This window comes from Mustelus asterias, unplaced genomic scaffold (assembly GCF_964213995.1).
Source record: "Mustelus asterias unplaced genomic scaffold, sMusAst1.hap1.1 HAP1_SCAFFOLD_2214, whole genome shotgun sequence".
Classification (NCBI taxonomy): Eukaryota; Metazoa; Chordata; class Chondrichthyes; order Carcharhiniformes; family Triakidae; genus Mustelus; species Mustelus asterias.
This window is the reverse complement of record NW_027592159.1, coordinates 21,680-45,168: the sequence shown is the minus strand read 5'-3', so window position 1 is coordinate 45,168 and position 23,489 is coordinate 21,680. Positions and strand designations below refer to the sequence as shown.

The window sequence follows — 23,489 nt, the reverse complement described above, 5'->3', positions numbered from 1 at the left end:
GGAGTGGTTTCATTGATAGGGAGCGAGGCTGGAGCGGTCTCTCAAGCTGATAAGGGAGGCCCAGGTTCCAGCGAGAGAGTGACTCCTTTCTCCAATTAGAAATCACAGGTGTTAATTATGGCCTTGGTTACTGGTTAGGATATTCGTGCCCTTCCAATTTAGTTGTGACCCGTCCTTCTTGTACAGGTGCCCTCCTCTCTTGAAAACTTCCCAGTGATACAGGAATATGAAGGCCTCCCTCCTGGACCAGTCCTTTAGCCAAGCATTCAATTTTACTAACTCCCTATTCCTAGCCTCACTGGCACGAGGCATTGGGAGCAGCCCAGAGATGGCCACCCTGGAGGCCCTACTTTTTAGTCCATTTCCCAACTCCCTGGGTACCGGTAACTGGGGACCGGTTAACTGGGGGCTGGTTAACTGGGGGCTGGTTAACTGGGGGCCGGTTAACTCGGGACCGGTTAACTGGGGGCTGGTTAACTGGGGACTGTTTAACTGGGGGGCCAGTTAACTGGGGGCTGGCTAACTGGGGACTGGTTAACTGGGGGCTGGTTAACTCGGGGCCAGTTAACTGGGGGCTGATTAACTGGGGGCTGGTGAACTGGAAGCCGGTTAATGGGACCGGTTAACTGGGGGCCGGTTAACTGCGGCCTAGTTAACTGGGTGCTTTTTAACTGGGGACCGATTAACTGGGGACCGATTAACTGGGGACCGATTAACTGGGGGCTGGTTAACTGGGGGCCGGTTAACTGGGGGCTGGATAACTGGGGGCCGGTTATCTGGGATCTCGTTAACTGGGGACCAATTAACTAGGAGCCGGTTAACTGGGAGCTGGTTAGCTGAGGGCTGGTTAACTGGGGGTTGGTTAACGGGGGGCTGGTTAACTGGAGGCTGGTTAAATGGTGACTGATTAACTGGGGGCTTGTTAACTGGGGGCAGGTTAACTGGGGGCAGGTTAACTGGGAGCTGGTTAACTGGGGGCTGGTTAAGTGGGAACTGGTTAACTGGGGACCGGTTAACTGAGGACTGGTTAACTGGGGGCCAGTTAACTGGGGGCTGGTTAACCGGCAGCTGGTTAACTGGGGGCCGGTTAACTGGGGGCCGGTTAACTGGGGACCGGTTAACTGGGGACTGGTTAACTGGGGGCCAGTTAACTGCGGCCTGGTTAACTGGGGACCGGTTAACTGTGGCCTGGTTAATGGGGTACCAGTTAACTGGGGGCTGGTTAACTGGGGGCTGGTTAACCTGGGGCCAGTTAACTGGGGGCTGGTTAACTGGGGTCCGGTTAACTGGGGGCCGGTTAACTGGGGACTGTTAACTGGGGGCTGGTTAACTGGGGGCTGGTTAACTGGGAGCAACGGAGAAAAAAGCCCAGAGAGAGAGTGTGAAATGTGCGGAACTAACTGAGTTCACACAGAACAGTTTCCAACCACTCTGTTTATGAGAGGAAGTGGGCATTGGCTGAAAGGGGGAGGAACCGTGGGGGGGGGGCCGGGGAACCAAACTGGAATCAAATATTAACTGGCTTGAACTCGATAAGAAACCTTCATTTAGTTCCCCGTCACCCAGGACGCTTGTTATTTTCAGCCGGTGTGCTGTTTTAAAATAGCTGTTTTGTGATTTCCAAAGCCCAGTTTGTGTTACAACATTAACAGAGTGAGTTCCAGGAACAGCCAGGGTAGCGGAGAATAACTGAGCTTTCGACATTTCCCTCGACCGAGGGCCCCTCAACAGCCAGCAATGCAGGTAAGGATTGTAACTCACTGCAGCCAGACGGATATATTTCCTGGGCTGGGGAACATGAAGATTCATCAGTTTTGTGTGTGGCCAAAGTTCTGTCCGGACATGAAGAAATTATTGTGAAGCTCTCTGGAAAAATAATTGAGTTGACGGTGGAAGTTGATATTGTGGGGTGGCAGGGTGGCACACTGATTAACACTGCTGCCTCACAGCGCCAGGGACCCGGGTTCACTGCTGCCTCACAGCACCAGGGACCCGGGTTCACTGCTGCCTCACAGCGCCAGGGACCCGGGTTCACTGCTGCCTCACAGCACCAGGGACCCAGGTTCACTGCTGCCTCACAGCGCCAGGGACCCGGGTTCACTGCTGCCTCACAGCGCCAGGGACCCGGGTTCACTGCTCCCTCACAGCGCCAGGGACCCGGGTTCACTGCTGCCTCACAGCGCCAGGGACCCGGGTTCACTGCTGCCTCACAGCGCCAGGGACCCGGGTTCACTGCTGCCTCACAGCGCCAGGGACCCGGGTTCACTGCTGCCTCACAGCGCCAGGGACCCGGGTTCACTGCTGCCTCACAGCACCAGGGACCCAGGTTCACTGCTGCCTCACAGCGCCAGGGACCCGGGTTCACTGCTGCCTCACAGCACCAGGGACCCGGGTTCAATTCCTGGCGAGGTGGATTGGCTATGCTAAATTGCCCCTTTAGTGTCAGGTGGATTAGCAGGGTAAATACGTGGGGTTACGGGGTTAGGGTCTGGGTGGGATTGTGGTTGGTGCAGACTCGATGGGCCAATCCAACTAACCCACACATATTTGGACTGTGGGAGGAAACCGGAGCACCCGGAGGAAACCCACGCAGACACGGGGAGAATGTGCAAACTCCACACAGACAGTGACCTGAGGCCGGAATGGAACCCGGGTCCTGGCGCTGTGAGGCAGCAGTGAACCCGGGTCCCTGGCACTGTGAGGGAGCAGTGAACCCGGGTCCCTAGCGCTGTGAGGCAGCAGTGAACCCGGGTCCCTGGCACTGTGAGGGAGCAGTGAACCCGGGTCCCTGGCGCTGTGAGGCAGCAGTGAACCCGGGTCCCTGGCGCTGTGAGGCAGCAGTGAACCCGGGTCCCTGGCGCTGTGAGGCAGCAGTGAACCCGGGTCCCTGGCGCTGTGAGGCAGCAGTGAACCCGGGTCCCTGGCACTGTGAGGGAGCAGTGAACCCGGGTCCCTGGCGCTGTGAGGCAGCAGTGAACCCGGGTCCCTGGCACTGTGAGGCAGCAGTGAACCCGGGTCCCTGGCGCTGTGAGGCAGCAGTGAACCCGGGTCCCTGGCGCTGTGAGGCAGCAGTGAACCCGGGTCCCTGGTGCTGTGAGGCAGCAGTGAACCCGGGTCCCTGGCACTGTGAGGCAGCAGTGAACCCGGGTCCCTGGCGCTGTGAGGGAGCAGTGAACCCGGGTCCCTGGCACTGTGAGGCAGCAGTGAACCCGGGTCCCTGGCACTGTGAGGCAGCAGTGAACCCGGGTCCCTGGCGCTGTGAGGCAGCAGTGAACCCGGGTCCCTGGCGCTGTGAGGCAGCAGTGAACCCGGGTCCCTGGTGCTGTGAGGCAGCAGTGAACCCGGGTCCCTGGCACTGTGAGGCAGCAGTGAACCCGGGTCCCTGGCGCTGTGAGGGAGCAGTGAACCCGGGTCCCTGGCACTGTGAGGCAGCAGTGAACCCGGGTCCCTGGCACTGTGAGGCAGCAGTGAACCCGGGTCCCTGGCACTGTGAGGCAGCAGTGCTAATCACTGTGTCACCGTGCAGAGATGAGGAGAAATTTCTTCACCCAGAGGGTGGTGAATGTGTGGAATTCACTCCCACAGAAAGTAGTTGAGGCCAGAACATTGTGTGATTTCAAGAAGAAATTAGATATTTACCCCGTGTCTGCGTGGGTTTCCTCCGGGTGCTCCGGTTTCCTCCCACACTCCAAACAGGGTTAGGTTGATTGGCCGTGTTAAATTGCCCCTTAGTGTCAGGGGGTTAGCTGGGGTAAATATGTGGGGTTACAGGAATAGGGCCTGGGTGGGATTGTGGTCGGTGCAGACTCGATGGACCGAATGGCCTCCTTCTGCACTGTAGGGATTCTATGATTCTATGAGATAGCACTTGTGGGATCGAGGGAAATGTGGGGGGGGGGGGATGTGGGGGGGGATGTGGGCGGGTGGGCGGAGGGGGATCAGGATATTGAATTTGATGATCAGCCATGATCATAAGAACATAAGAACTAGGAGCAGGAGTGGACCATCTGGCCCCTCGAGCCTGCTCCACCATTCAATAAGATCATGGCTGATCTTTTCGTGGACTCGGCTCCACTTACCCGCCCGCTCACCATAACCCTTAATTCCTTTACTGTTCAAAAATGTATCTATCCTTGTCTTAAAAACATTCAATGAGGTAGCCTCAACTGCTTCACTGGGCAGGGAATTCCACAGATTCACAACCCTTTGGGTGAAGAAGTTCCTCCTCAACTCAGTCCTAAATCTGCTTCCCTTTATTTTGAGTCCACGCCCCCTAGTTCTAGTTTTACCTGCCAGTGGAAACAACTTCCCTGCTTCTTCCTTATCTATTCCCTGCATAATCTTATATGTTTCTATAAGATCTCCCCTCATTCTTCTGAATTCCAATGAGTATAGCCCCAGTCTACTCAGTCTCTCCTCATAAGCCAATCCCTCAACTCCGGAATCAACCGAGTGAATCTCCTCTGCACCCCCCTCCAGTGCCTGTATATCCTTTCTCAAGTAAGGAGACCAAAACTGTCCACAGGTGTGATGAAGCTGGATGGTGGAGCAGACCTGAAAGGCCACACAGCCTCCTCCAGCTTCTAGTTTCCATGTTGAGAAATTGATTTGTGTTTAAAAGTTTCCGATCAGATTTTTCTCGATCCACTCCAGGACGGGGTGGATTGTGAATAGTGTCGGGAAGGATTGTGTGGCTGGGAGTGAGGCCTGCCGAGGCTGCCAGCAACACCAAGGAGAGCAGGAGGAAAGGAAGTGGCAGTGGGGAGAGGGGGGGAGGGTGACAGGAGTCCATGGCCTGAGAACTGAGAGAAGGTTCACAGCGATGTGACGACATTGAGTGATGGGTGGGACATCCCCGATAAGGACTGAGTGGCTGCATCTCTCTCTCTCTCGATCTGCTGCGAGACGGTGAGGCAGGAAGTTGCTTGAGGCCTGACGCAATTTTTAAATTCCTCCCTGGCCACGGGAGGTGGGGGGAGGTGCCAGAGGACTGGAGGATGGCTCATGTGGTTCCACATTTCAAGAAGGGTGTGAGAGGTCATGACAGAGCAGTGAGTCTCACGTCAGTGGTGGCAAAACTGGAGGAAATTCCGAATCATCGAATCCTTCCAGTGGAGAAGGAGGCCATTCGACCCATCGGTTCTGCACCGACTCTCCGATAGATCATCCCACCCAGGCCCACCACCTGCCCTGTCTTCGTAACCCCACACATTCACTCTGCTGATTCCCCTAACCTGCACATCAGTGGTGAGTGGCACAGTGATTAGCACTGCTGCCTCACAGCACCAGGGACCCGGGTTCACTGCTCCCTCACAGCGCCAGGGACCCGGGTTCACTGCTGCCTCACAGCGCCAGGGACCCGGGTTCACTGCTGCCTCACAGTGCCAGGGACCCGGGTTCACTGCTGCCTCACAGCGCCAGGGACCCGGGTTCACTGCTGCCTCACAGCGCCAGGGACCCGGGTTCACTGCTGCCTCACAGTGCCAGGGACCCGGGTTCACTGCTGCCTCACAGCGCCAGGGACCCGGGTTCACTGCTGCCTCACAGCGCCAGGGACCCGGGTTCACTGCTCCCTCACAGCGCCAGGGACCCGGGTTCACTGCTCCCTCACAGCGCCAGGGACCCGGGTTCACTGCTGCCTCCCAGCGCCAGGGACCCGGGTTCACTGCTGCCTCACAGCGCCAGGGACCCGGGTTCACTGCTGCCTCACAGTGCCAGGGACCCGGGTTCACTGCTGCCTCACAGCGCCAGGGACCCGGGTTCACTGCTGTCTCACAGCGCCAGGGACCCGGGTTCACTGCTGCCTCACAGCGCCAGGGACCCGGGTTCACTGCTCCCTCACAGTGCCAGGGACCCGGGTTCACTGCTGCCTCACAGCGCCAGGGACCCGGGTTCACTGCTCCCTCACAGTGCCAGGGACCCGGGTTCACTGCTGCCTCACAGCGCCAGGGACCCGGGTTCACTGCTGCCTCACAGTGCCAGGGACCCGGGTTCACTGCTCCCTCACAGCGCCAGGGACCCGGGTTCACTGCTGCCTCACAGCGCCAGGGACCCGGGTTCACTGCTGCCTCACAGCGCCAGGGACCCGGGTTCACTGCTCCCTCACAGCGCCAGGGACCCGGGTTCACTGCTGCCTCACAGCGCCAGGGACCCGGGTTCACTGCTGCCTCACAGCGCCAGGGACCCGGGTTCACTGCTCCCTCACAGCGCCAGGGACCCGGGTTCACTGCTGCCTCACAGCGCCAGGGACCCGGGGTCACTGCTCCCTCACAGCGCCAGGGACCCGGGGTCACTGCTGCCTCACAGCGCCAGGGACCCGGGTTCACTGCTGCCTCACAGTGCCAGGGACCCGGGTTCACTGCTGCCTCACAGTGCCAGGGACCCGGGTTCACTGCTGCCTCACAGTGCCAGGGACCCGGGTTCACTGCTGCCTCACAGTGCCAGGGACCCGGGTTCACTGCTGCCTCACAGTGCCAGGGACCCGGGTTCACTGCTGCCTCACAGTGCCAGGGACCCGGGTTCACTGCTGCCTCACAGTGCCAGGGACCCGGGTTCACTGCTCCCTCACAGCGCCAGGGACCCGGGTTCACTGCTCCCTCACAGCGCCAGGGACCCGGGTTCACTGCTGCCTCACAGCGCCAGGGACCCGGGTTCACTGCTGCCTCACAGCACCAGGGACCCGGGTTCACTGCTGCCTCACAGCGCCAGGGACCCGGGTTCACTGCTGCCTCACAGCGCCAGGGACCCGGGTTCACTGCTGCCTCACAGCGCCAGGGACCCAGGTTCACTGCTCCCTCACAGTGCCAGGGACCCGGGTTCACTGCTGCCTCACAGCGCCAGGGACCCGGGTTCACTGCTGCCTCACAGCGCCAGGGACCCGGGTTCACTGCTGCCTCACAGCGCCAGGGACCCCGGTTCGATTCCCGGCTTCGGGTCACTGCCTGTGCGGAGTCTGCACGCTCTCCCCGTGTCTGCGTGGGTTTCCTCCGGGTGCTCTGGTTTCCTCCCACACTCCAAAGATGTGCAGGTTAGGTGGATCAGCCATGCTAATTTGCCCCTGAGTGTCAGGGGGATTAGCAGGGTAAATACATGGGGTTATGGGGATAGGGCCTGGGTGGGATTGTGGTCGGTGCAGACTCGATGGGCCGAATGGCCTCCTCCTGCACTGTAGGGATTCTATGATTCTATGTGCAGGTTAGATGGATTGGCCACGCTAAATTGTCCCTTAGGGTCCAAAGATGTGGGGCAAAAAAGGGATAAAATTCTAAGGGGATGCAGGAGCAGAGGGAGCTGGGTGTATCTGTGTACAGATCACTGCAGGGGGCAGACAAGTGGAGAGAGCAGTTAATAAGTCAGAGAGATCACTGGGTTTTATTAATAGGGGCACAGAGTACAAGAGTGCGGAAGAGGTTTACGAGAATGTTCCAGGGATGAGAAACTTCAGATACGAGGAGAGATTGGAGAGGTTGGGACTGTTCTCCTTGGAAAGAAGAAGGCGAAGAGGAGATTTGATGGAGATGTTCAAAATCATGAGGGGGCTGGACAGAATGGAGAGGGAGAAAGAACGAGAGGGCACAGATTTAAAGTGATTTGCAAAAGAAGCAAATGTGATAAGAAATAACTTTTTCACACAGCGAGCGGTTAGGATCTGGAATGTACTGTCTGAGAGTGCGGTGGAGACAGATTCACACAGCGAGTGGTTAGGATCTGGAATGTACTGTCTGAGAGTGTGGTGGAGACAGATTCACACAGCGAGTGGTTAGGATCTGGAATGTACTGTCTGAGAGTGTGGTGGAGACAGATTCACACAGCGAGTGGTTAGGATCTGGAATGTACTGTCTGAGAGTGTGGTGGAGACAGATTCACACAGCGAGTGGTTAGGGTCTGGAATGCACTGTCTGAGAGTGCGGTGGAGACAGATTCACACAGCGAGTGGTTAGGATCTGGAATGCACTGTCTGAGAGTGTGGTGGAGACAGATTCACACAGCGAGTGGTTAGGATCTGGAATGTACTGTCTGAGAGTGTGGTGGAGACAGATTCACACAGCGAGGGGTTAGGATCTGGAATGTACTGTCTGAGAGTGCGGTGGAGGCAGATTCTCACAGCGAGGGGTTAGGATCGGGAATGTACTGTCTGAGAGTGTGGTGGAGGCAGATTCTCACAGCGAGGGGTTAGGATCGGGAATGTACTGTCTGAGAGTGTGGTGGAGGCAGATTCACACAGCGAGTGGTTAGGATCTGGAATGTACTGTCTGAGAGTGTGGTGGAGACTGATTCACACAGCGAGGGGTTAGGATCTGTAATGTACTGTCTGAGAGTGTGGTGGAGACAGATTCACACAGCGAGCGGTTAGGATCTGGAATGCACTGTCTGAGAGTGTGGAGGAGACAGATTCACACAGCGAGGGGTTAGGATCTGGAATGTACTGTCTGAGAGTGCGGTGGAGACAGATTCACACAGCGAGTGGTTAGAATCTGTAATGCACTGTCTGAGAGTGTGGAGGAGACAGATTCACACAGCGAGGGGTTAGGATCTGGAATGTACTGTCTGAGAGTGTGGTGGAGACAGATTCACACAGCGAGGGGTTAGGATCTGGAATGTACTGTCTGAGAGTGCGGTGGAGACAGATTCACACAGCGAGTGGTTAGGATCTGGAATGTACTGTCTGAGAGTGCGGTGGAGACAGATTCACACAGGGAGTGGTTAGGATCTGGAATGTACTGTCTGAGAGTGTGGTGGAGACAGATTCACACAGCGAGTGGTTAGGATCTGGAATGTACTGTCTGAGAGTGTGGTGGAGACAGATTCACACAGCGAGTGGTTAGGATCTGGAATGTACTGTCTGAGAGTGTGGTGGAGACAGATTCACACAGCGAGTGGTTAGGATCTGGAATGTACTGTCTGAGAGTGTGGTGGAGACAGATTCACACAGCGAGGGGTTAGGATCTGGAATGCACTGTCTGAGAGTGTGGTGGAGACAGATTCACACAGCGAGTGGTTAGGATCTGGAATGTACTGTCTGAGAGTGTGGTGGAGACAGATTCACACAGCGAGTGGTTAGGATCTGGAATGTACTGTCTGAGAGTGTGGTGGAGACAGATTCACACAGTGAGTGGTTAGGATCTGGAATGTACTGTCTGAGAGTGTGGTGGAGACAGATTCACACAGCGAGTGGTTAGGGTCTGGAATGCACTGTCTGAGAGTGTGGTGGAGACAGATTCACACAGCGAGTGGTTAGGATCTGGAATGTACTGTCTGAGAGTGTGGTGGAGACAGATTCACACAGCGAGTGGTTAGGATCTGGAATGCACTGTCTGAGAGTGTGGTGGAGACAGATTCACACAGCGAGTGGTTAGGATCTGGAATGTACTGTCTGAGAGTGTGGTGGAGACAGATTCACACAGCGAGGGGTTAGGATCTGGAATGTACTGTCTGAGAGTGCGGTGGAGGCAGATTCTCACAGCGAGGGGTTAGGATCGGGAATGTACTGTCTGAGAGTGTGGTGGAGGCAGATTCTCACAGCGAGGGGTTAGGATCGGGAATGTACTGTCTGAGAGTGTGGTGGAGGCAGATTCACACAGCGAGTGGTTAGGATCTGGAATGTACTGTCTGAGAGTGTGGTGGAGACTGATTCACACAGCGAGGGGTTAGGATCTGTAATGTACTGTCTGAGAGTGTGGTGGAGACAGATTCACACAGCGAGCGGTTAGGATCTGGAATGCACTGTCTGAGAGTGTGGAGGAGACAGATTCACACAGCGAGGGGTTAGGATCTGGAATGTACTGTCTGAGAGTGTGGTGGAGACAGATTCACACAGCGAGGGGTTAGGATCTGGAATGTACTGTCTGAGAGTGCGGTGGAGACAGATTCACACAGCGAGTGGTTAGAATCTGTAATGCACTGTCTGAGAGTGTGGTGGAGACTGATTCACACAGCGAGTGGTTAGAATCTGTAATGCACTGTCTGAGAGTTTGGTGGAGACAGATTCACACAGCGAGGGGTTAGGATCTGGAATGTACTGTCTGAGAGTGTGGTGGAGACAGATTCACACAGCGAGTGGTTAGGATCTGGAATGTACTGTCTGAGAGTGTGGTGGAGACAGATTCACACAGCGAGTGGTTAGGATCTGGAATGTACTGTCTGAGAGTGTGGTGGAGACAGATTCACACAGCGAGTGGTTAGGATCTGGAATGTACTGTCTGAGAGTGTGGTGGAGACAGATTCACACAGCGAGGGGTTGGGGTCTGTAATGTACTGTCTGAGAGTGTGGTGGAGACAGATTCACACAGCGAGGGGTTGGGGTCTGGAATGTACTGTCTGAGAGTGTGGTGGAGACAGATTCACACAGCGAGGGGTTAGGATCTGGAATGTACTGTCTGAGAGTGTGGTGGAGACAGATTCACACAGCGAGGGGTTAGGATCTGGAATGCACTGTCTGAGAGTGTGGTGGAGACAGATTCACACAGCGAGCGGTTAGGATCTGGAATGTACTGTCTGAGAGTGCGGTGGAGACAGATTCACACAGCGAGTGGTTCGGATCTGGAATGTACTGTCTGAGAGTGTGGTGGAGACAGATTCACACAGCGAGGGGTTAGGATCGGGAATGTACTGTCTGAGAGTGTGGTGGAGACAGATTCACACAGCGAGCGGTTAGGATCTGGAATGCACTGTCTGAGAGTGTGGTGGAGACAGATTCACACAGCGAGTGGTTAGGATCTGGAATGCACTGTCTGAGAGTGTGGTGGAGACAGATTCACACAGCGAGCGGTTAGGATCTGGAATGTACTGTCTGAGAGTGTGGTGGAGACAGATTCACACAGTGAGTGGTTAGGATCTGGAATGTACTGTCTGAGAGTGTGGTGGAGACAGATTCACACAGCGAGCGGTTAGGATCTGGAATGCACTGTCTGAGAGTGTGGTGGAGACAGATTCACACAGCGAGTGGTTAGGATCTGGAATGTACTGTCTGAGAGTGCGGTGGAGACAGATTCAATCAAGACATTGAAGAGGGAATTAGATGATGATTTGAATAGATGGAATGTACAGGGGTATATGGGGTAAAGGCAGGGGAATGGCTCTAAGTCACCATGCTTCTTCTTTGAGCTAGTGTGTGCATGATGGGCTGAATGATCTCCTGTGCTGTAACAATTCTGCGATTCGGTGATTAATGGGAATAAGTTCTGTTGAATGTCAGAGTGAGCTGATCCCGGTATCAGGAACTTTATCACTGGATAACAGCACTGAACACTGTATTCACAATTCAAGCAGCACAACTGAAAAACATGGTTCAAATGAATGGGAAATATGTTTGATTTCAGTTTCAGCGATGTGGATGTGTGAGGGTTCGGTTCATTCTGTTGTGTGCAGTCGTGCTGGCTGTCGGAATTGGATACTATTATCATATCCAAATCAGGTAAGACATGCTTTCAATCAAATCTGTTTTCCTGATTTGTGTGAACCTGGCGTTGAACTCTTCCACTGGTCATGTGGAGGAGTAGTTTATTTGCACAAAAACTTGTGCTACAAACATTCACAAATTAGAGATTAATTAACAGGGAAGTTAATCGTTCACTGAGTTCCCCTCAATAAACCACTCTCAGGAAATTGGGCAGCACTGCAATTGAACAGAGATGTCAGCATTCTAACACTCACCTCAAACTACAGTCAGACTGGGACAGGTCACACCTCGATCTACAATCGGACTGGGACAGGTCACACCTCAATCTACAATCGGACTGGGACAGGTCACACCTCAAACTACAGTCGGACTGGGACAGGTAACACCTCGATCTACAGTCAGACTGGGACAGGTAACACCTCAAACTACAGTCAGACTGGGACAGGTAAGGCCCCAAACTACAGTCAGATTGGGTCAGGTCACACCTCAAACTACAGTCAGACTGGGACAGGTCACACCTCGATCTACAATCGGACTGGGACAGGTAACGCCCCAAACTACAGTCAGATTGGGTCAGGTCACACCTCGATCTACAATCGGACTGGGACAGGTCACACCTCAAACTACAGTCAGACTGGGACAGGTCACACCTCGATCTACAGTCGGCCTGGGACAGGTCACACCTCAAACTACAGTCAGACTGGGACAGGTCACACCTCGATCTACAGTCAGACTGGGACAGGTAACGCCCCAAACTACAGTCAGATTGGGTCAGGTCACACCTCGATCTACAGTCGGACTGGGACAGGTCACACCTCAAACTACAGTCAGACTGGGACAGGTCACACCTCGATCTACAGTCGGACTGGGACAGGTAACACCTCAAACTACAGTCAGACTGGGACAGGTCACACCTCGATCTACAGTCGGACTGGGACAGGTAACACCTCAAACTACAGTCAGACTGGGACAGGTCACACCTCGATCTACAATCGGACTGGGACAGGTCACACCTCGATCTACAATCGGACTGGGACAGGTCACACCTCAAACTACAGTCGGACTGGGACAGGTCACACCTCAAACTACAGTCAGATTGGGTCAGGTCACACCTCAAACTACAGTCAGACTGGGACAGGTCACACCTCGATCTACAATCGGACTGGGACAGGTCACACCTCAAACTACAGTCGGACTGGGACAGGTCACACCTCAAACTACAGTCAGACTGGGACAGGTCACACCTCGATCTACAGTCAGACTGGGACACGTAACACCTCAATCTACAGTCAGACTGGGACAGGTCACACCTCGATCTACAATCGGACTGGGACAGGTCACACCTCGATCTACAATCGGACTGGGACAGGTCACACCTCAAACTACAGTCAGATTGGGTCAGGTCACACCTCAAACTACAGTTAGACTGGGACAGGTCACACCTCGATCTACAATCGGACTGGGACAGGTCACACCTCAAACTACAGTCGGACTGGGACAGGTCACACCTCAAACTACAGTCAGACTGGGACAGGTAACACCTCAATCTACAGTCAGACTGGGACAGGTAAGGCCCCAAACTACAGTCAGATTGGGCCAGGTCACACCTCAAACTACAGTCAGACTGGGACAGGTAACACCTCAATCTACAGTCAGACTGGGACAGGTAAGGCCCCAAACTACAGTCAGATTGGGCCAGGTCACACCTCAAACTACAGTCAGACTGGGACAGGTCACACCTCGATCTACAATCGGACTGGGACAGGTCATACCTCGATCTACAGTCAGACTGGGACAGGTAACGCCTCAAACTACAGTCAGACTGGGACAGGTGACACCTCAAACTACAGTCAGACTGGGACAGGTCACACCTCGATCTACAGTCAGACTGGGACAGGTAACGCCTCAATCTACAGTCAGACTGGGACAGGTCACACCTCAAACTACAGTCAGACTGGGACAGGTAACGCCTCAATCTACAGTCAGACTGGGACAGGTAACGCCTCAATCTACAGTCAGACTGGGACAGGTCACACCTCGATCTACAATCGGACTGGGACAGGTCACACCTCGATCTACAATCGGACTGGGACAGGTCACACCTCGATCTACAATCGGACTGGGACAGGTCACACCTCAAACTACAGTCAGACTGGGACAGGTCACACCTCGATCTACAATCGGACTGGGACAGGTCACACCTCGATCTACAATCGGACTGGGACAGGTCACACCTCAAACTACAGTCGGACTGGGACAGGTCACACCTCAAACTACAGTCAGACTGGGACAGGTCACACCTCGATCTACAGTCAGACTGGGACAGGTAATGCCCCAAACTACAGTCAGATTGGGCCAGGTCACACCTCAAACTACAGTCAGACTGGGACAGGTCACACCTCGATCTACAATCGGACTGGGACAGGTAACGCCCCAAACTACAGTCAGATTGGGTCAGGTCACACCTCGATCTACAATCGGACTGGGACAGGTCACACCTCAAACTACAGTCAGACTGGGACAGGTCACACCTCGATCTACAGTCGGCCTGGGACAGGTCACACCTCAAACTACAGTCAGACTGGGACAGGTCACACCTCGATCTACAATCGGACTGGGACAGGTAACGCCCCAAACTACAGTCAGATTGGGTCAGGTCACACCTCGATCTACAGTCGGACTGGGACAGGTCACACCTCAAACTACAGTCAGACTGGGACAGGTCACACCTCGATCTACAGTCGGACTGGGACAGGTAACACCTCAAACTACAGTCAGACTGGGACAGGTCACACCTCGATCTACAATCGGACTGGGACAGGTCACACCTCGATCTACAATCGGACTGGGACAGGTCACACCTCAAACTACAGTCGGACTGGGACAGGTCACACCTCAAACTACAGTCAGATTGGGTCAGGTCACACCTCAAACTACAGTTAGACTGGGACAGGTCACACCTCGATCTACAATCGGACTGGGACAGGTCACACCTCGATCTACAATCGGACTGGGACAGGTCACACCTCAAACTACAGTCGGACTGGGACAGGTCACACCTCAAACTACAGTCAGACTGGGACAGGTCACACCTCGATCTACAGTCAGACTGGGACACGTAACACCTCAATCTACAGTCAGACTGGGACAGGTCACACCTCGATCTACAATCGGACTGGGACAGGTCACACCTCGATCTACAATCGGACTGGGACAGGTCACACCTCAAACTACAGTCAGATTGGGTCAGGTCACACCTCAAACTACAGTTAGACTGGGACAGGTCACACCTCGATCTACAATCGGACTGGGACAGGTCACACCTCAAACTACAGTCGGACTGGGACAGGTCACACCTCAAACTACAGTCAGACTGGGACAGGTAACACCTCAATCTACAGTCAGACTGGGACAGGTAAGGCCCCAAACTACAGTCAGATTGGGCCAGGTCACACCTCAAACTACAGTCAGACTGGGACAGGTCACACCTCGATCTACAATCGGACTGGGACAGGTCACACCTCAATCTACAGTCAGACTGGGACAGGTAACGCCTCAAACTACAGTCAGACTGGGACAGGTGACACCTCAAACTACAGTCAGACTGGGACAGGTAACGCCTCAATCTACAGTCAGACTGGGACAGGTCACACCTCAAACTACAGTCAGACTGGGACAGGTAACGCCTCAATCTACAGTCAGACTGGGACAGGTAACGCCTCAATCTACAGTCAGACTGGGACAGGTCACACCTCGATCTACAATCGGACTGGGACAGGTCACACCTCGATCTACAATCGGACTGGGACAGGTCACACCTCGATCTACAATCGGACTGGGACAGGTCACACCTCAAACTACAGTCAGACTGGGACAGGTCACACCTCGATCTACAATCGGACTGGGACAGGTCACACCTCGATCTACAATCGGACTGGGACAGGTCACACCTCAAACTACAGTCGGACTGGGACAGGTCACACCTCAAACTACAGTCAGACTGGGACAGGTCACACCTCGATCTACAGTCAGACTGGGACAGGTAATGCCCCAAACTACAGTCAGATTGGGCCAGGTCACACCTCAAACTACAGTCAGACTGGGACAGGTCACACCTCGATCTACAATCGGACTGGGACAGGTCACACCTCAATCTACAGTCAGACTGGGACAGGTCATACCTCGATCTACAGTCAGACTGGGAGAGGTCACACCTCAAACTACAGTCAGACTGGGACAGGTCATACCTCGATCTACAGTCAGACTGGGAGAGGTCACACCTCAAACTACAGTCAGATTGGGCCAGGTCACACCTCAAACTACAGTCAGACTGGGACAGGTCATACCTCGATCTACAGTCAGACTGGGAGAGGTCACACCTCAAACTACAGTCAGACTGGGACAGGTCATACCTCGATCTACAGTCAGACTGGGACAGGTCACGCCTCAATCTACAGTCAGACTGGGACAGGTCACACCTCGATCTACAGTCAGACTGGGACAGGTCACACCTCAAACTACAGTCAGACTGGGACAGGTCATACCTCGATCTACAGTCAGACTGGGACAGGTCATACCTCGATCTACAGTCAGACTGGGACAGGTCACACCTCAAACTACAGTCAGACTGGGACAGGTCACGCCTCAATCTACAGTCAGACTGGGACAGGTAACACCTCAGTCTACAGTCAGACTGGGACAGGTCATACCTCGATCTACAGTCAGACTGGGACAGGTCATACCTCGATCTACAGTCGGACTGGGACAGGTCACACCTCGATCTACAGTCAGACTGGGAGAGGTCACACCTCAAACTACAGTCAGACTGGGACAGGTCACGCCTCAATCTACAGTCAGACTGGGACAGGTCATACCTCGATCTACAGTCAGACTGGGACAGGTCACACCTCGATCTACAGTCAGACTGGGAGAGGTCACACCTCAAACTACAGTCAGACTGGGACAGGTCATACCTCGATCTACAGTCAGACTGGGACAGGTCATACCTCGATCTACAGTCAGACTGGGACAGGTCATACCTCGATCTACAGTCAGACTGGGACAGGTCACACCTCGATCTACAGTCAGACTGGGACAGGTCACACCTCGATCTACAGTTTCTCCTGTGGTGAGCTCACAGTTTCTTCCCTCCATTCTGCCAAGAGATGTTGTTGTCTCAGTCCCGAGCGTAGCAGTAAGATTGTAACATGTTCATCGACCGCTTCCTCCACTTGGTCTCATCACTCCCTCTCCCTTCAGATCCTTCCGAACGCAATATCTCTTGATGGGAGCACCGTCAGAAAGGAAAGAGGATGGAACCCACCTGGACTATAGGCTTGAATCCTGGTTTAATGCCAAGTATGTTCTAGACTTACCTCCTGCTGTGGAACAATGTAGAGTGCAACCTGGCAGAGAGAGAGAGAGACGTCACGCGCTGAGGGATCAGAGGGACAAATGCAATGATCTGGATGTGTTTCGGAAGGAGAGGCTCAAATGGAAAAGGAGGTTTAAACTTCCAATTTGATTTATTATTGTGACAGTATTGGTATACAGTGAAAATTATTGTTTCTTACAGACAGAGCATACCGTTCATAGAGAAGGAAAGGAGAGAGTGCAGAATGTAGTGTTACAGTCATAGCTAGGGTGCAGAGAAAGATCAACTTAATGCGAGATAGGTCCATTCAAAAGTCTGACAGCAGCAGGGAAGAAGCTGTTCTTGAGTCGGTTGGTACGTGACCTCAGACTTTTGTATCTTTTTCCCGATGGAAGAAGGTGGAAGAGAGAATGTCCGGGGTGCGTGGGGTCCTTAATTATGCGGCTGCTTTGCCGAGGCAGCGGGAAGTGTAGACAGAGTCAATGGATGGGAGGCTGGTTTGCGTGATGGATTGGGCTACATTCACGAACTTTTGTAGTTTCTTGTGGTCTTGGGCAGAGCAGGAGCCCAGACCGAGCTGTGATACAACCAGAAAGAATGCTTTCTATGGTGCATCTGTAAAAGTTGGTGAGAGTCGTAGCTGACATGCCAAATTTCCTTGGCCTCCTGAGAAAGTAGAGGCGTTGGTGGGGCTTTCTTAACTATAGTGTCGGCGTGGGGATGTTTTAGTGATTTCAACAGAGACGGGAAGTGTTAAAGGAACAACTGATTTATGGGAGTTGGTGCACGGATGGGACAACCTCCACACAGCAGCGGGGCCGAGCTTGAAGGGAGAAGTAGCAGGAGCTTGGTGTGTGGGTAATCAATGGGAGGATTAATGGACAGGGAGGTTGGGAGAGTAACTGGGCCAATGTTTCCTTGAGGAGTTTAGAGAGTGTTTTCAGGATAGTATCTTAGAAGAGCATTTTTTGAAGCCAATGAGAGAGAGAGATGGTTAAACTAGACCTCGTATGATGCAACGAGGTCGGATTAATTAATAGCCTCATTGCGAAGACCCTTTAGCTAAGAGTGATCATAATATCCCCTCGGAACGGTATGCTTTGTCTGGAGAGCATGCAAGAAACGATACTTTTCACTGTGTGCCAATACATGTGACAATAGGAGCGTTTGTGGACTCCAGGTCTGTGCTTGATGGAGTTTAGAAGGATGAGGGGGGATCTCATTGAAACTTACAGAATGCTGAAAGGCCTGGATAGAGTGGACGTGAGGAAGATGTTTCCATTAGTGGGAGAGACTCGGACCTGAGGGCACAGCCTCAGAGTAAAGGGACGGCCCTTCAGAACCGAGATGGGGAGGAATTTCTTCATCCAGAGGGTGGTGAATCTGTGGAATTCATTGCCACAGAGGAGGCCGGGTCATTGAGTGTCTTTAAGACAGAGACAGATAGATTCTTGATTGGTCAGGGGATCAGAGATTACGGGGAACAGTTGGGAGAATGGGGATGAATGATATGATTGAATGGCAGAGCAGACTCAATGGGCCGAATGGCCTCATTCTGCTCCTATGTCTTCTGGTCTAAATCTGATCAGGTCCAGGTATCCTGAGCTTATGTTGTGGCTCACCAGTGCACCAATCACATCAATAGGTGGCAGGGCCGTTTACTGGGGTGACCTCCACCCTGACCCTTTCACCGTCACCTTTGCTTTGATATCAGTGGGAAAGTCTGTGCGGTGATTCTCCGACCTCGTCCATGGTTGGGATTCACCAGTCCCGCCGCAGCAAACGAAAACGTGGCTGAGTGTCAAATTCTTGCGGGCAGTGTGGTGGGGGGGTGGGGCGGGGGGGGGGGCGCGGTGGAGGGGGGGACGGCACAAGACCAGGGAATTCTGGTACACGGTGGCAAACCATTGGCCGACATTGATGGAGAGCATGTCATGGTGAGGGCTGTGCCCCCCGCCCCGCCCCCCGCCCCGCCAGACTGTGGTTTCTAACACTTCCCCTCTGCTTGAAGGGCCTTTGCAGATAAGAAGACAATGACGCCGTGGGGGGCTCCGATTATCTGGCACGGTACATACGACCCGGTGGAACGGGATGAGTTCTACAAGCAACGGAACACAGTGATTGGCATGACGGTGTTTGCTGTGGCACGGTGAGAAGGGAAAGGGCGTCACCGGCTGAGCTGGGCCCTCATCATCAGTGACTTCACCTCATTTCAGTCCAGACTGAGGGCTCGCTGCCTCGACCCATTCCTGTGGGGCGGGGGAGCGGGGATTGTGGGAAGGAGGGGCCAATGATTGGCGGCATAGTGGCACAGTGGTTCGTCCTGCTGCCTCACAACGCCAGGGACCCGGGTTCCATTCCTATTTGGCTCACTGTCTGTGCGGAGTTTGCATGTTCTCCCCGTGTCTGTGTGGGTTTCCTCCGGATGCTCCGGTTTCCTCCCACAGTCTGAAAGGCGTGCTGGTTAGGGTGCGTTGGCTGTGCTAAATTCTCCCTCAGTGTACCCGAACAGGTGCCGGAGTGTGGTGACTGGGGGATTTTCACAGTAACTTCATTGCAGTGTTAATGTAAGCCTTACTTGTGATAATAAATAAACTTTAACTTGAATGATTGTGGGGCAGGGGCCAATGATTGTGGGGGAGGGGCCAATGATTGTGGGGGAGGGGCCAATGATTGTGGGGGAGGGGCCAATGATTGTGAGAGTGTGGCCCAATTATGGGGGTGGCGCCAACCTCTGCCTGCGACTTCTGGCCCTGACCTCTAGCCCTGATCCTGCCCTGACCTCTGGTCCTGACCTCTGACCCTGACCTCTGGCCCCAACTTCTGGTCCCAATTTGTGGCCCCGATCTCTAGATGTGATCCCTGGCCCAGAACTTTGGCCCTGTTATCTGGCCCTGACCTCTGACCTTGACCTTCGGCCCCCACCTTTGGCCCTAACCTCTGGCCCCGATCTGTGGTCCTGACCTCTGACCCTGACCTCAACCTCTGACTCAGACCTTTGACCACTACCTCTGGCCCCGACCTCTGTCCCTGACCTCTGACCCCGCCTCACCGCAGTGACAGTGGGAACCACGCGCCCTAGAATCTTTTCCCTTTGGACCGAGCACTCGCGGGAGAATCTGGAGAGAGATCTGGCCTGGTGCAGCTGGAGAGCTATTGGCTGATTCCCTCGCACTGCCCCTCTCCCCGCCGCACTGCCTTCCACACACCGTGTTGGGGGAAGGGGGGGGGGGGGGACGATTCCACCCTCGTGAGTGGGAATCTGACCTCGACTAGTCCCCGGTTGACGATCGGAAACAGTGAGTGAAGCGGGAGGTGGCGCCCTCCCCTGTGTCGGTGCGGCACTGCGTGGTACGGGCACCCCCCCCAGTGATCTTGACACTCTCTCTCCCCTCCACCTTAGTTACATCGACAGGTTCCTGAAAGACTTCCTGGAAACGGCGGAGCAGCACTTCATGAGGGGTCACCGCGTCATCTACTATGTGATGGTGGACAACGCCAGCAAGGTCCCGGCAGTGAAGATGCCACCCGAACGCACAATGACCGTCATCCAGATCCCCAAGTACCCTCGCTGGCAGGACATCAGCATGATGCGGATGCAGCACATCAGTGAATTAATCGAACAACGCATCCACTCCGAGGTCACCTACCTGTTCTGCATCGATGTTGATCTCCTCTTTATTGGCCGCTTTGGGCCTGAGGCCTTGGGTGACCTGGTTGGCCAGTTACAAGCTGGACTCTACCCCGTCCAGCTGAAAGACTACACCTACGAGCAGCGGCCGCAGTCGGCAGCTTATATTGTTCCGGGCCAGGGTGACTACTATTACCACGCCGCGCTCTTTGGGGGCAGGCCTAACCATGTGTACAATCTGACCAGGGGCTGCATGGCTGGGGTCCTCAAGGACAAGGCTTTGGGCATCGAGGCGATCTGGCATGAGGAAAGCCACTTGAATCGCTACTTCCTGGAACACAAGCCCACCAAGGTCTTGTCTCCCGAGTATTGCTGGGATCGAATGCCAAGGAGTTACATCAAGTATCCCCGGATCAAGTGGATTCCTGAGGAGTACAGTAAAGTCCGCGAAAACTGAGTGAGGGAGGGAGCTCCTCGACCCTTCCCTGTGGCCGCACTCTCATCGCCTCCAATCCCTAACGTGGGGGCGTTAGAGAGAGTGCAGAGAAGGTTTACCAGGATGTTGCCTGGTATGGAGGGTCTTAGCTATGAGGAGAGATTGGGTAAACTGGGGTTGTTCTCCCTGGAAAGACGGAGAATGAGGGGAGATCTAATAGAGGTGTACAAGATTATGAAGGGGATAGATAGGGTGAACAGTGGGAAGCTTTTTCCCAGGTCGGAGGTGACGATCACGAGGGGTCACGGGCTCAAGGTGAGAGGGGCGAAGTATAACTCAGATATTAGAGGGATGTTTTTTACACAGAGAGTGGTGGGGGCCTGGAATGCGCTGCCAAGTAGGGTGGTGGAGGCAGGCATGCTGACATCATTTAAGACTTACCTGGATAGTCACATGAGCAGCCTGGGAATGGAGGGATACAAACGATTGGTCTAGTTGGACCAAGGAGCGGCACAGGCTTGGAGGGCCGAAGGGCCTGTTTCCTGTGCTGTACTGTTCTTTTTTCTTTGTTCTTTGTCCTGTCGAATCTTTGACTGAAGCAATGGGGGCAACAGCCTATCAGGGGACTCGGTTATTCCACTCCAAGTTGACGTCCAGTTTTGAATTTCCTTGCTCTGGTGCAGCTGGCTCTGTCAGCAAGATCGACGCGTTGCCCCAAAGTGCCATTCCTGCCATGCGCGCACCTGCTAAAGGCTTCCTCTGCCATGCATCGGTAGCAGAGAAAGAAGCATCTTAGAAATGGCTCTCTGCTGCAAGAAGGTGCAATGGTTGAATCAGCTTTCCAGTCAAGCAGAGTGGAAGCAAGATTGAGAGGTCATGTGGTACACCTTTACCACAGCGACAGCAGTTTTCCCTTGGGTAATATTAATGGATTTTAAACAGTTGCAAGGGAATGTTGCCTGTCGGGTATAAACCTCTGAGTCTCACCAAGTTGTGTGTTTTTGGTCTTTTTTTAAACTGTGATTGCGTGTGCTTCCTTTCTCATTCTCAATAAACCTTTTTCAAATCCCAAAAGGAATTCTATGTTGGTGAAATTTCTTCCAGTTTTCGGGGGACAAAAAAAAAAGCTATGGCCCATCACTCAGGTTTCCCCTCTCAGTCTGGGAATTTGCAGAGGTGATTCCAGTGTTTCCAGAGTTGAGAGGGTTGGCTTAAGAGGAGATATTGAGTAGACTGGGGGCTATACTCATTGGAATTCAGAAGAATGAGATGGGATCTTGTAGAAACATATCAAATTACAAAGGGAATAGATAAGATAGAAGCAGGGAAGTTGTTTCCACTGGCGGGTGAAACTAGAACTAGGGGGCATGGCCTCAAAATAAGGGGGAGCAGATTTAGGACTGAGTTGAGGAGGAACTTCTTCACACAAAGGGTTGTGAATCTGTGGAATTCCCTGCCCAGTGAAGCAGTTGAGGCTACCTCATTGAATGTTTTTAAGGCAAGGATAGATAAATTTTGAACAGTAAAGGAATTAAGGGTTATGGTGAGTGGGCGGGTAAGTGGAGCTGAGTCCATGAAAAGATCAGCCATGATCTTATTGAATGGCGGAAGAGGCTCGAGGCGCCAGATGGCCCACTCCTGCTCCTAGTTCTTATGTTCTTATGTTAATATGACTTCCTCAGCACTGAGCATCTGCTGTGGTCACAGCAATATGGAGAACCTGATGAGGTAATGGACGTGCTATTAACATAGGCTCGAGAGAATAATCGGACAGAACATGTTGTATCATAGAACATAGAACATTACAGCGCAGAACAGGCCCTTCGGCCCACGATGTTGCACCGACCAGTAAAAAAAAAAAAACTGTGACCCTCCAACCTAAACCAATTTCTTTTCGTCCATGAACCTATCTACGGATCTCTTAAACGCCCCCAAACTAGGCGCATTTACAACTGATGCTGGCAGGGCATTCCAATCCCTCACCACCCTCTGGGTAAAGAACCTACCCCTGACATCGGTTCTATAACTACCCCCCCTCAATTTAAAGCCATGCCCCCTCGTGCTGGATTTCTCCATCAGAGGAAAAAGGCTATCACTATCCACCCTATCTAAACCTCTAATCATCTTATATGTTTCAATAAGATCCCCTCTTAGCCGCCGCCTTTCCAGCGAAAACAATCCCAAATCCCTCAGCCTCTCCTCATAGGATCTCCCCTCCATACCAGGCAACATCCTGGTAAACCTCCTCTGCACCCTCTCCAAAGCCTCCACATCCTTCCTGTAATGTGGGGACCAGAACTGCACACAGTACTCCAAGTGCGGCCGCACCAGAGTTGTGTACAGTTGCAACATAACGCTACGACTCCTAAATTCAATCCCCCTACCAATAAACGCCAAGACACCATATGCCTTCTTAACAACCTTATCTACTTGATTCCCAACTTTCAGGGATCTATGCACACATACACCTAGATCCCTCTGCTCCTCCACACTATTCAAAGTCCTCCCGTTAGCCCTATACTCAACACATCTGTTATTCCTACCAAAGTGAATTACCTCACACTTCTCCGCATTAAACTCCATCCGCCACCTCTCGGCCCAACTTTGCAACCTGTCTAAGTCTTCCTGCAAACTACGACACCCTTCCTCA

General features: G+C 53.5%; 1 protein-coding gene across 1 annotated transcript; it reads left to right on the top strand.

The window, feature by feature from the left end:
- The first annotated feature begins 1,288 nt into the window (after positions 1–1,288).
- Positions 1,289–21,909, top strand: LOC144489466 (N-acetyllactosaminide alpha-1,3-galactosyltransferase-like). The gene is made up of 5 exons (XM_078207329.1): positions 1,289–1,743; positions 11,319–11,413; positions 16,658–16,756; positions 18,784–18,921; positions 20,176–21,909. Exons 1-5 carry the CDS (start codon positions 1,738–1,740, stop codon positions 20,858–20,860), a joined length of 1,023 nt encoding a protein of 340 aa, XP_078063455.1. The 5' UTR covers positions 1,289–1,737; the 3' UTR covers positions 20,861–21,909.
- Positions 21,910–23,489: the final 1,580 nt, after the last annotated feature.

What these genes read in the sequence shown, in the direction of transcription:
- LOC144489466 (XM_078207329.1), top strand. An exon ending in TATTATCATATCCAAATCAG is followed by an intron (nt 11,414 to 16,657) that starts GTAAGACATGCT and finishes CTCTCCCTTCAG; the next exon opens with ATCCTTCCGAACGCAATATC. An exon ending in GAATCCTGGTTTAATGCCAA is followed by an intron (nt 16,757 to 18,783) that starts GTATGTTCTAGA and finishes CTCTGCTTGAAG; the next exon opens with GGCCTTTGCAGATAAGAAGA.